The 13,409-nt window shown below is 38.7% G+C and overlaps 1 protein-coding gene across 1 annotated transcript in view; it reads right to left on the reverse strand.

Moving 5' to 3' along the window:
• Positions 1 to 12,564, reverse strand: part of LOC119741058 (sortilin-like) — a gene marked incomplete at its 5' end in the record, with an annotated part of 45,989 nt that extends 33,425 nt beyond the window's left edge. Inside the window, 5 exon segments of the mRNA XM_038216696.1 lie at positions 327 to 432; positions 2,424 to 2,600; positions 3,184 to 3,257; positions 4,840 to 4,900; positions 12,478 to 12,564. Coding sequence (XP_038072624.1) covers positions 327 to 432; positions 2,424 to 2,600; positions 3,184 to 3,257; positions 4,840 to 4,900; positions 12,478 to 12,564 — 505 coding nt within the window.
• Between the last annotated feature and the right edge of the window lie 845 nt (positions 12,565 to 13,409).

Here is a 13,409-nt window from a genome sequence, read left to right on the forward strand (position 1 = left end):
CTAATGGTTCTTGCAACCGCTCAGTTGGATGACCAGGCAGGCGCGGCCACCTGCCAGGCGCAGCATGACTAGTCATATCGTATGGCTAGTCATATGGGGGTACTATTGTGAAAACTTAGTGAAGGGAACCTGCCAGTAAAGGGAATATGCAATTGTAGTGAAGTAGACTTAGCCGATATATTTAAGCAACTATGGGCAAAGTTGCAGAACATTCAGAAAAGAAAGGGGAAAAAACCTCTAAAACAAAAGCTGGAAATGTCTAAAAAGCTTACAATCTCTCAGGGGTAGAAGCAATGTTATTGTATTTTAGGATTTTGTTTACTTACCATGAGCCAAAATAAGTCCAACAGCACTTGACTGACTGAGTGGGCTTGATGGCGCATTCACCCCTTTAATCTGGCTGTAACGATTATGGATCTGCAAGCTACACGACTAATATCAGAATAAGCAAAAACAGAGGAAATCAGTTGCAGAATCTACTGACTAGAGCTCTAGTGGATTGTTTACAAAACTATGACATTACTTTTCACTCAATTGTTTAATGAAAAATAAAAATAACAAAAAGCTGTAAATGTCCCTCAACTTGCTGGGAAGGGTTTTAGAGGTCTTTATCCATTTCCTTTCAAACATAATGATTTTGATCTTTTGGACAGGAATTAACTCGCAGTCCATGCATCCCAAACTGATAATTGTTACAGCAGAGTATAGCTAAATTTTAATTCCCTATCCGACCTATAACTCTGTGCCATGATTGTTATTGTTAGTAACTGGTACCTAAAGTCGCATGTGCATTGGCTATTAAATGTTGTCATTTGGCCCTTGTGTAATAGTGGAATTTAGTGAGTTGTTTGAGTGAACTTGTAGTATGAGATAATGCAGTATCTTGCAACGGGGTATTTAAGTATGGTAATGAGCTTGTGTAAGCAAATCACTAGAGACTGATGTAAAAGTGATGTGCATGTTGATGCAGCCATCTTGGCAGTTTATTTCATCAAATAAGCCATCTCTACAGTTAATGCAGTTCTGTGAGGCTTTTGGAGTGTGGCTCAGACAAGAACCAGTTGTGTAATCAAGGGGAGGGGAGGTGGGTGCAGACTGGCAGAGTGCAAAAGGCTAGAGATTTTAAACGTAAAATTGGGGTGCTGATAGCAAAATTGGAACTGCGAAAATGGATTAAAAATGTGAAATCGGAAATGGGATGCACGATTGTCGCTGGACGGGAAGTGTGACATCCCCCTTAATGGTTTTTTTTTTTTTTTTTTTGCTGTCGGCAACATGGTGAGTCCATCTGCAAATGTGCCCGGATGCCTATAGGCCGATAGCACCCATGATCATCTACTTCAAACAGTATCCCCTAGAGGAAGATGGTGTCCAGTCCAGTCCAATCCCCAGGCCCCCCCCCCCCCACACACACACACAATACTTTAATTATGTGCCTGACAAGAACATGTTAGTGCGACACTGGCAATTTATACAATCAATGTTCATTGCATGCTGAATCATTATTGTATCTTGAGAATACAATATCTCACAATTTGGGTGTACCATTTCTCACATTTTGAATGTATCATAAATATTTTATATATAAGTGACCACTTGATGTGTTAATTGTATAAATGATCTGTGTTTACAAGTTCATTCTTTTTCAGTTTGTATGACAATAAGTTGTTTTTAGATGTGAAGACAGTTAGTTAATTGTGTTTGATTGCGAGATTCGATCCAGATTTCCTTAGAATGTGGTCAAATTGGCAATTGCATTTTTAAGTGACTTTAAAGTTGGATTTGGATTGTCTCTTGACACTTGATATTGTGTTGGAGTTGGAATTATGTACATTGTATGACATTTAATAGTACCCAAATGGTGGAATTGTGACCAGAATTTGAATGACGGAAGAATTTACTTCCTTGCTCGCAACTAATGTTGCTTTTAGTATTGTACTCAAAACCTGACTGAATAAGTTCCTGCATGTTAAATACAATTGGAATTCTAGTGATTCCTCAGGTGCAATTGGCACCCTTGGCTATACTTCAGGTGTCATTAACACCCAAGGGCATAGAAAGTGGTATGGATTACATCTACATGAGTACGTCTGTGGATGTACCATGTGAGGAGAAATCTCTTTCCTCTCCTCAAAACAGGCACAGCATACAGTCTGAAACAATGTGCTTTCACAAGTTCGTTCTTTTCAGTACCACACAAACATACCAAACATGTTTCTTGTCACATAGTGCAACAACAAACTTACTCTTAATGCTGATTTCACAAGATGCAAACCTTCAAATCCTTGTGTTACAATTATGGGGAAGTGCCAAATTGCCACTGTTTTCCAGTTTGTCCTATCTGATGCACTTCAAGTGTGTATGTCGAAAATGCATTCATATTGTCCATGCAACATCAATGTAACATGCATACATGTACTCACTGTTGCTGAGTTTTTACACTTGGAGCCTTTAGGAGCCTTCACAGGATGCCAGATGCCACCACGATCAAATGTAATATTTGTATGAATGGATAGATCATCACCAACCTGGCTTGCCATGTACACACCACGCATAGATGCTACACGGTAAAAATCAGTTGTGGCAGAACCCTCAGCAAACTAAAACAAAGTAGCAACAGAAGATATAAAATATTTTTAAATTTTTTTTTACGAGACAACAAGGGTAACGACCAATAATGAGTTATTTCAACCAGATGCAGATAAACTTAAGCACAGTTTAAAGGCTAGTCACAACATATCGTGTCAGATAACATGACCACTTTTTGAATGCACCGCAGTGGTGAGTTTCTCTGAGTTGTGAGTTTTCTGTCTGTACAAAGGACAAGCCAAAATGATCAGGGCGATTGTTATATTTAATATGTTTCATATGTGAGTTCATTTTTGGAAGATTTAAGAAACAGGTGCATTTTCATAGAAACTGTAATAGGTGTGGGCTTGGTTGCATCAGCTGAGGAAAATATCTGTTCATTTGCAGACTAAATGCAGTTACACCAGCTGCTGTGTGTCATTATCCAGTACACTAGACTCATACACCAGTCGGTTTGTAGGAAATCAAACTAGTAATTACAAATAGAAACAGAGATGAAAGATGTTCCTCGATTTTAGATTGTCACAATTCAACTTTACAATATTCTGTAACAGACAATCTCTGTAAAAATTTATTTGAGAGTGTATGCCTTACCAAGTGTTTCTTGAGAGATACAGAGAACACAATTCCATCAGCATCAGATGTATACAGAGTTCCAGAACCTGTGTCTGAGTAAGGAAGAATAAACATAAAATGCGGACATAAGAAGCTAGGAATAAGGTTTGCGAATGACACCACATGAATAATGATCATGTTTGTTTGCAAGGGTGCTGTGATATAAACCACTCTCACAACCAGGTCTTTTAGAACCAACATTTGTCAGAACCAAAATGAGAGCATCAAGCTGATCCTAATGCATACATGTTTAGAATAATGACTGCAGACAATTTCGGCATAGAAAACTGTTGATCATCCGCTCTGACAAGCCTTGCGGGGTCCCCTACATTCCCTGCTTCATATTTTCTTAACTCAATGAAATTTAGTTTACTTAATACTTTGTCATGTTTATGTAATACATACTATAAACATTGTATTTGTACTTTTTGCCTGAGATGGAAATAAAGTCAAGGAATTAATTTTAATCTTCTTTAACCCCAACCACACTGAATCCATCAAAATCCATATCCCTGTTTTGGAGTATTTCGGCGGATTCAGGATACCAATACCTTCATATTGAAAGCAGGGGGATTTTATGGACTGAGGATTGCAAGCCTAGCGGTAGGGCATTCTGCAAGATTTTGATGGATTCAGGATACCTCCATACTGAGCAGTCACCTACACCAACATTTTTGTGCATGACACAATAGGTGGATTTTGGCGGATTCACGATACTTTCTTGTAAAGATACCCAAGGGGTTAGGGTTAATGAAGCCAATACTTCATGGAATAAACAAGCAAAAAAAATACTTTAACAAAGTTGATTTTCAAAGTCAAATAACCAATTTTCAATGTTAAAAATTCCCATTTAAATTAAAAATAACCTCAAGGGGACTGTACATGTAAGTGACTGCAGGAGTTTAAACTTTGGTTTATATTCACAAATACGCCAGTACAGGAACTTGAAAACCCTGATTCGATTGTTGAAACAGTTTGATTATAAAACTGTGATCATGGATTGTGGTGTATTTCTCAATGGGATGCTATTGTGGTCATTTTAACTATAGTTTTAAAGTTTTAAAGCGTTCTAGACTCAAGCCAAAGCAACATATATTTAGAGCAGCTCAAGTCCATCCAAATAGCATTTCGGTTCAGACAGTCAAACTTTATGAACTAACTTTCAATTGACAGCATTATTGAGTCATTTTTTTAAAATAAAATATGCAACAATTGATTTTTGGCATGTAGTTGCGATTACTTGTGTCAAGTATCGAGCTTAAGTTTGCAGAGATGCAAGTGGCTTTTGGAGAAAATCTGAAAATAGGCAAGAGGTCGCCAACAGAAATCTGGCTATGAAAGGACAAACATACAAACGGCATGGAGCACACTTGTGGTCGGTGATTGTTATATGTGAAGATCTACATCTACAATTTATTCTGAAACCTTGTAATATTTGATGCTTTAAACTACATGGTATTACAAAATGATGAACTGATACTACAGCAAACACAATGCCTACAAATAATTTTGTTCCTTTTTTTTTCACCAAATTTGTGAGGAAATGTTCAATTTTAACAGTATAAAGTTAATGGGGTGTAACAGGAGTTGTGCTGTACAGTCATTATAAAGCACAGAAGTATCAAAAGACCCTACCTCCTTCATCATCAACATGCATGAATAGCATCCCTTCATTCATGTCCAACACAGAAAAGAACTGAAAGAAAGACAAGACCAGTATTGTTAAACAATTGATAAATTACAATGTACATGTAAAAGAAAAGACAGTCTGCTTTTAAAAGGTTATTTCTGTAAAACTGTTCCATTTAGACTTACTACATGTATATTATGATATCAGATCAGGAAATGTAAATGTTCATGTAACATATTTCATTTCCATGGTTTTCACTTCAAACCGTCCTGATAATTGGCTTCAGACCCAAGAAAAATACACTTTTTTAAGCCCCGATGCCAACTGAAACCCCTCTCTGAACCAAAATTATAAGTAAATTAACTAAATAAATAAATAAAGTACACTTTTTGTAAAATAAATTAGTAATAATCTATTCATTTCTGAAGTGCAGATTCTACAAAATATGTTCAAATGAGCTTTACATATTCTTAAATTTCTTAAAAACACTAACAAATCAAAAATTACTTCAACTAATACAAACTTCTATCAAAATGCAAATAAAGAAAATACAGTCCAAAAGTTTTATTAAAATTGGACTATGTCAATGATTTTGTAAAATCATATTTTGATTATGTTACAAGATGTCACATATTTTCAAGTCCTTTGCATCAGTGTTTAATCTTGGTAAATTGTTACAAAAGAATTTAGCATGTTTTGTTTGCCACATATACTGAATAAAAGAATTATAGCTCTCTCTTATCACCTACAGTTATCCATTAAACAATTAACTATCCATTCAAACAATTATAGCCATGTTAGGCCAAGTAGGAAGTTTATTGGCCCTACCATGGCTTATATTAATAACAACTGGGCGTGGGAGAGGGGGAAGGGGAAGGGTGGTGGTGACAGAAACACGCTACCAACGTTGGGGTGTATCTCGTTCCCTTTGTAGACAGAAGTGTGCACACATCGCGTGCAAACAAACCCAATATTCACTGTACAAACCACCTCGCATTGTACACGATTGTACGTATGTACGCACACAATACACATATAGCGTTGAGCTGACAGCGGGATGATCGATCAACAGTTGACCACATACAGTGTGACCATACAGAGATAAACCCATCCAGTTAATAGTTACAAACAATGTTACGGCACACTGGTTGAGTCAGGCACCTAACTGTGCTACAGCGAAAAAAACATTTTGACTTTCGTCATGTTCATAAATTTGACCAAAAAAGGTCATGTTGAATTGACGGATTTCCTTTAAACGACTATGGAGTAAAGATGCGACCTACCTGTATGTTGATCATTTCAAGGAATAAAAACAAAATGTTGAAGAAGCGTTTTCACAAAATAGATTGTTTTTATGCAGGAAGTATGAGATTTTGTCACAATGCATGTATTTTGACGAAATCCTTGAAACTTGGCAAACACAGGTCTACTGCTATTCATGGTTTAACGGTTAGTTTATTGTACAAGTTACTTTCGGTAACCTAAATTGCTGAAAAATGGGGGGGGGGGAATCTGAAACACAGTTAATTTATTTTCTTTTTTTTCCCCCGGCGACGGATATGGAACATTGATCCAGTTTGTTTCCCCGGCGACGGATATGGAACATTGATCCGAATAATGTCAAAAAAACAACAACCCAATAACACTTTTTTCAGTCCATTCTAATATCTTATCTCTCATCTGTGAAAGTTTAAATTCAATACCTAGGCAGAATTAATGGAGTTACTAAGTAAGAAAGAGCGAAGAATAATTAACTTCTGGGTTTCCACACACGCGGGCGATGGCCACTCTTTTTACCGAGAAGAATCCTCATGTTTGCTACAGCCGTGCCGAGCTAGCTACAATCCTGGCAAAATCTCGCTGGGCCCCCAACCCCCCAGCCCCGGTCAATGTTGTCTCTCATTGCGCGGTGTGTGCTCCATCCGCTGGAGAGAACAACATTGACCGGGGGAGCGGGGGAGTTGGTGACCGTTGGAGGCTAAGGTTATTTCCAAGTGTCCCAAGCATTTTGGCCGGGATTGTCTGAATGTACAATAGCCTTGATATTGGATTTGGATATTGCGCGTAGTATGCGCTCAAATAATAATACACACACGCGCGCGCTGGTAACATGGTCAATGCACACGATTCACCATGACGGTGCACCATGTCATTTTGGCCGATATTTTTACAAAATACAGATTGTGTTCAACGTGAAAGCCGTATTGGATACACAAACAATGTATCGTCTTCTTCAATTTGATTTTAATCCCTCATTTGGACGAAAAATCCATCCAAACCATAGTGTAACCACGGTTCACCACTGTAAATTATATAATAAGCAGTCACTCAATTCCTTTATATTTTGGTTTGGATGGATCACCGATGGATTTTTCGGCAAATTAACGGAATGAGTGAATACAAACAAATTGACAAGGATTGTATATTGTCTGTGTATAATAATGAGCCTTTCAAGTTAAACACAAACTGTATTTTGTACAGTTGTTGCCAAAATGGCATGTTAAACCGTCATGGCGAACCGTTACGATGCACGCAACAATAAAGTTGTGATTTTAAATCATTGGAACATTTGTATTTTTAAATTTCCATTTTTGTTTTACTATCAATCATTATTATCAGGCCTAAATATGTGTTCTTTCATTCAACCTTCGGCCGCCATTTCATATTTTGGAAACAAAACTCAAGAAAACAGCTCCCCAAACGGCATGTCATGCATATTTTGAAAAATGAAAAAAATAAGACAATCTTGGCCAAATCTCGCTGGGCCCCCAACCCCCCAGCCCCCGCTCAATGTTGTCTCTCATTGTGCGGTGTGTGCTCCATCCGCTGGAGAGAACAACATTGACCGGGGAGCGGGGGAGTTGGTGACCGTTGGAGGCTAAGGTTATTTCCAAGTGTCCCAACCATTTTGGCCGGGATTGTAGCTAGCTAGAAGGTCGTACCATTGTGAAAATACAGGGTATGAAAAGGGGTGGGTTAATATTTTGAGGGGTCAAACGAAAAGAAAAAAAAAACGGCCAAGAGTTACCAAAATGGCGACAAAAAGAATATTACATTTTGAAAAGTGATGTTTAAACTTCAAATTTATCTTTGATTTAGGGTGATTTTTGAAAGAAAGCCATGCGAACATCCCTTTTAAAAATGATGTGTTTCGAACAGCGTCATCAAATTCTGCCATCCGGGAACTTTTTACACCAATTTGTGGTCAAGTTCCCAGTATACATTCGCGTTTGCTGAATACGCGATGTAATCGGGAGCCGACTATTAGTACAGCACTGCACAAAATGTGTGTTCGCTCATACCCCCGCCCTGCAAACAGGGCGCTGGGATACTCTGATGAGCTTCACAGAATCTTGTGAAGGAAATGGCCTATGACCTATGTATAAAGCATCTGGCTGCAGCTGTTCAAAACCGCAGTTAGACAATATGTGCAAATGCTATCCGAAAACTTCCCATAGAAATGCACACGTTCCATATCAGATGTGATTTCTGTTTCATTGCGGACCATGTGGACAAAATTTTGAGCGTCGCATAATGCAATCCGACCGTTCGTGATTCGAAACGGAGCCTGAGCAAGTGAAGGGAATCGTAAATTTAAAACACAGATAAGTTTTACAGACTTTCCTACATTATTACGCTTTTCAAAAAATAAAATAACATCTCTAAACTGGAATAAAAGAGTAATGAATCAGTCTTAAAGGCCGTTTCAAACCTTGCAGAGTCATGACCTTGATGACGCTCAGATCACTGGTCACGCAAAATCCAACCAATCAGAGCATGAATTCATCAGAGTATCCCAGCGTCCTGTTGGCAGGGCGGGGGGTACGAGCGAAAAAATGTGTGTTGATGCAGTCACGATGTTTGTCATCGGTGGCAAAGTCAAAGAGCCGAAAACATCAGGTTAGAAGAGGGTTTCATAACTTTTCTAACAAAATGCCTAGCACTTCATTTGAAGTGCTTATTATTTTTGGTACTCATGATAGTTTACAAAGGATCTTTCCATGATTATTGTAGAATGTTGAACTGCAAATGCAATCAAAACATTTTGACAGCTGGGCGCCGTGACACTAGCTTGGCAGATATACTTGCTGTAGGCCTAATTCCCAATGGCATGGCCATTGACTTTTATAGATTCTCTGAGTCAATATATCAGACACGTCTTTCAAATCACTTTAACACTAATTTTTCAAATATAAATTATTTCATTAGGGGATTTATGTTTTGTTCAGATTTTATTCTGGTATTGTTTTGTTTGCTGTCACTGTCAGTGTTATTTCTTTTTTCCCATGACAATCATGACAATCATGACAATGTAAATAATACTTTTTATAGGCCTTCCCTAGCATGCCTAGAAATAATAATTGTGAATATTATTTTAACGTCAAGTTTCCATGGTAACGGTTTGAATTCAGCAAATGTTGACTTTTTTGGGGGGGGGAATTGGATTTTCACTAATTCCCTAAATCGGATATTCACTATTTTCCAAATTTGTTTTCCTAAATCTACTGGTGCAATACCCTTATATAACAGGGCAATTGGTCATCTGAAAAAAAAACCCCACATTTTTCAAATTGTCTTCAAACAAAATCTGATATACAGGGCGTCCTGAAAAATGGTGCATGTAAACCCCTCCATTTTTGCTAATTTACAACCAAAATTTTCTGAGGATGTTTACAAAATCTTCAAGGTAATAGATTTAGCTTGAGAATACCGTTTTTTTCATTGGGATTGCTTTTGTAAATCCAGAGATATGTTTGAATAACGGCAAAGCCAAGAAACCCATTTTGTGCCACTTTCTGTGAAGCAGTTAAAATCAGTATAGCCCTAGTCTAAAACCAAATCACTTTACTCTTAGTGATTTTAAAATTTTAAGCAGAGTGTGCAATATTTATTTATATTTAATTGAACTCTTTCATTGAAGTTTTAAAGAAGTGAACCTGTCTGTACAATTAAATTGTTTCAACATATAAAACAAAACATGTACATGTCATCTGGGGCAAATTTTTTTTTTTTTTTCCTGCCTGACAACCCTTCTCAGCACCTTAGAAATCCGTAAAACAATAAAATTGGAATGGCCTAAAACGCTAAAGAGATCCCATGCTGGTAATAGCCTACACATGGGGGGGGGGGGGCACGAAACAAACATCCCCCGGGGAGTTGGCTGATAGTTTGATTGTCTGACACTGAGGAACCATCCGAAAAGCCTCCATGAATAGCTGCTATAGCAGAATGATAATTCTTAACGGTGACCGTAGTAAGGTTACTTTCAAAGAAGTATACCAGAAAGTCTGAAATCTCCCCTACAGAAGTATCTGAGGGATGCAGAGATCTGCTTTTACACCATCTGTAAAATGGCGTAGTCTACTGTCACAAATTGTCCTGGTAGATGCTTGTTGGCTGCAGGCTACAATGGCTGCAGCTCATTCAGAAAGGCCTGCTGTGCGGAGGGGCTGCATGATAGTACCCAGCACGTCAGGTGAAGATCCCCTGGAGCCAGGTGAAGAAAACCCGAGCTGGGCTGGAACAGCATGTCCGTTCTCTGCAGAAGAATGACTGGTCGGTGAACCAAGAGTTTGATGAGTCTTGGGAACCATGGCCGGCGAGGCCAAAAGGGGGCGATAAGGAGAACCTTGCAGACCTCTTGCTCCAACTTGGTCAGTACCCGAGGTATGAGGGAGAATCGAATCGGGCCGTTGTTGTCTCTGGTCCTCCCAACCTGTATGGCCCACGGGCGACGCATGTAAAGCGCTCGCTGTAGGCCGGGCTTCCGGTGTACAATCAACCACGTGTGGTATCTCGTTGTGCTTGGGCCACCCAACCGTGACCAATGAACGACGATTGTGAAGAATTCACCGCAGGTAGGGACTCCAGAGCACAGCTAACTGTGTGCAGTATGTCCCTTGTTCACAGGCCACCCAGCCGTGACCGGTGACTGAAGACTGTGAAGACTGAACAACGGGGGTCCAAAGGAACAACGGAACAAATCTGATGACAAGAATGGTCCCTCATAGCCAGATAGAACTTGATCCGTCCCATGGGAGAGGAATTCCCCCCGGCTTGTGACAGACCAGTCCTCTCCAAACGCTTCATAACTATGAACTAATCAATCAATAAAACGAAAATATACTCTACAATACACTTTTTTAATCAATTACTTCTCTTAAAAGCGCAGGGTATAAAAAAGCGATATAAAAAACCCTGATTTTTATATGTCATACCCGACTGCCGCTAAGAGAAAATGATGGGGGGTATTATGGGTAGGGCACCTGAGGGCGCTATTGTATTAAACTCTTAGCGTAAAATACCTGCCGGTATAGGGAATATGCATAAGTAGATTGCTCTACAGGTAAGTTGAGTGAAGTAGACCCTTACATTAACAACACAAGTTTACTTTGTACTTTTAACAAGATGATAACTGCTGTGGATCGTTCACTTATCCACAGCACCAATTCCAAGAGCCAAAAGAGGGAGAGTGGCTCGGAACAATACACAATACAAGTAATAGAGGACATGAGCCACCTGTAATTCATGCCTGATTTCAATGGTCATCAATACATTAATTTGAAATGCAACAAAAGAATATCCATAACATGCAACACTACATATCCTACAACACTGACCCCAGGTGATAGTTGCTCATTTGTTTGTATTGACCCTAATACTCAAAATGGACAAAATTGACAAAATGGACAATCACGCCTTCCTTAAACCATCAAGGCTACTACCGGTATTTAATGCAGTTTGACAAGAGACCCTCCCCACCCCCGATTCTGAGATTCACAGTTCCTGGCTCACTGATTTCTCTTGCTTAAGTGCAAGTAACCCCTAAATAGGAGACCAGGTCGGAGGAAGGTCATTGATTGCATCAATCGAAAACAAACCAAAACAGAGAGATTTGAGGCATCGGCATTGCATTACGCATGTTCAGTATGTTTTATACAATGTATCCATTGTGAACCAAAGTACATACAGGCTACACATCAAAGCCACTGCCAAGCACTTAAGTCACTTAGCCAATGTAAAGATTTCCTGTGTGATTGCATTTTGAGCTTCACAAAAGACTTTTACCCTCGAGAGTGTAAACTGTAAAACTAACTTTCAATATACAAAATACATGTATATCACTACGCATGTAGCAGACAGTGATGTTCAACCATGAGGTGCCAGCATTGACTCCGTCACACACTTGTAACATGGTCTGCTGACAAACCATATAGAGTGCGGTCCACTATAGTTGGCTCAATCTTCAAGTAATCTTTGACATAGTAAAATAATCCTTGACAGTTAGAAACTATTTTCAAGTCCATTTACAAACAATGTAGTAACCAAATGAGACATGCTTCTGTGAAACTTGGAAAAAGTTAATAAATTTTGTTTTCTTATAATTTTGGCATTTTTAATTTTTATGGAAGTAGGTCTCAAATGAGATTTCTTTACTCCGTTCAATTGTCAGATGAATTGAAATCTGGTAATTTTTTTTTATTTTGAAGTTACAACCTTTTAATTTGATTGATCAATGAAGTTACACGACAGTGCCCAGATATTCATTTCAAATTCCCTGCAGAAACTCACCTGACTTTATCAGAGGCTAAATAAAAATAGCGTCAGTAAACTATCCATAGTAATTCTGTTTCTTTCCTTACCCGGTCACTGGTGACAACTGGAAGCTGTGTAGGGCTCCACGTCTTACCATCATCTTTAGACACATAAAGTATTCGTCCATTATCCCCCTGTCACAAATATGAAAGAAATCACCCTTCAAAACATTATTTGGTTAAAGAAAAAAACACTGTGCAAATGCTCTTTGTAATTCCTCGTACATTTGTTCATAAATTATAGCTTTGTGGAGCGCTGTGGTCCACTGGTCACAGTGTTTTCGACTCAAGTGCCGTGGTACATGGGTTTGAACCCCGATGGGGAAAATGGTGCTTGTGTTCTTGGGTAAAACAGTCTCCAGCCAGGAGTACAAATGGGTTCACATGGGTAGATACCAAATGTGCTGGGGCGGATTGCAATAACGCAGTCTTAGTCGGCTGGCTAAACCAGTCCAATTTTAGCCAGCTATTGTTCTTAGACGGTCTTGGTTAAGACACCAAACTTAGCCCATTGCAATAAGCTGGTCTTTACTAAGCCCGCTTAGAGTAATGATTCACAAACAAACATTCCATGGTTACGGGCAAATACTGGAGGGACTGCACATTTATTTTTTAAGGTTTGTGTGATTCATATCATGCGATATCAAATGTCAATTCCGAAATTTTATGTTGAGAAAATTGTATTTGCAGTACAACTCAGTGTCATTACATTTTTCCAGAAGATCCCTTCTATCCCAGAGAATTTCCCTCCGAGCAGTGTTCTGCTTTTTAAAGATTTAATCATCAAACACTCATCAACTGGGAAAAAATATTTTGGGAAAGAATAATTCAACACAACAGTGAATTCCAAAAATCCCAACTATAGACCGTTTTAGCCCAACCCAGGCTAACTATTTTAAGACTGTTTTACTACTTAAACTGTGTCATTGCAATGGTCTTACTTATAGACTGACTGACAGCCAGAGCTTTTAGACTGTCTA

This window comes from Patiria miniata, unplaced genomic scaffold (genome assembly GCF_015706575.1).
Source record: "Patiria miniata isolate m_02_andy unplaced genomic scaffold, ASM1570657v1 HiC_scaffold_11, whole genome shotgun sequence".
Classification (NCBI taxonomy): Eukaryota; Metazoa; Echinodermata; class Asteroidea; order Valvatida; family Asterinidae; genus Patiria; species Patiria miniata.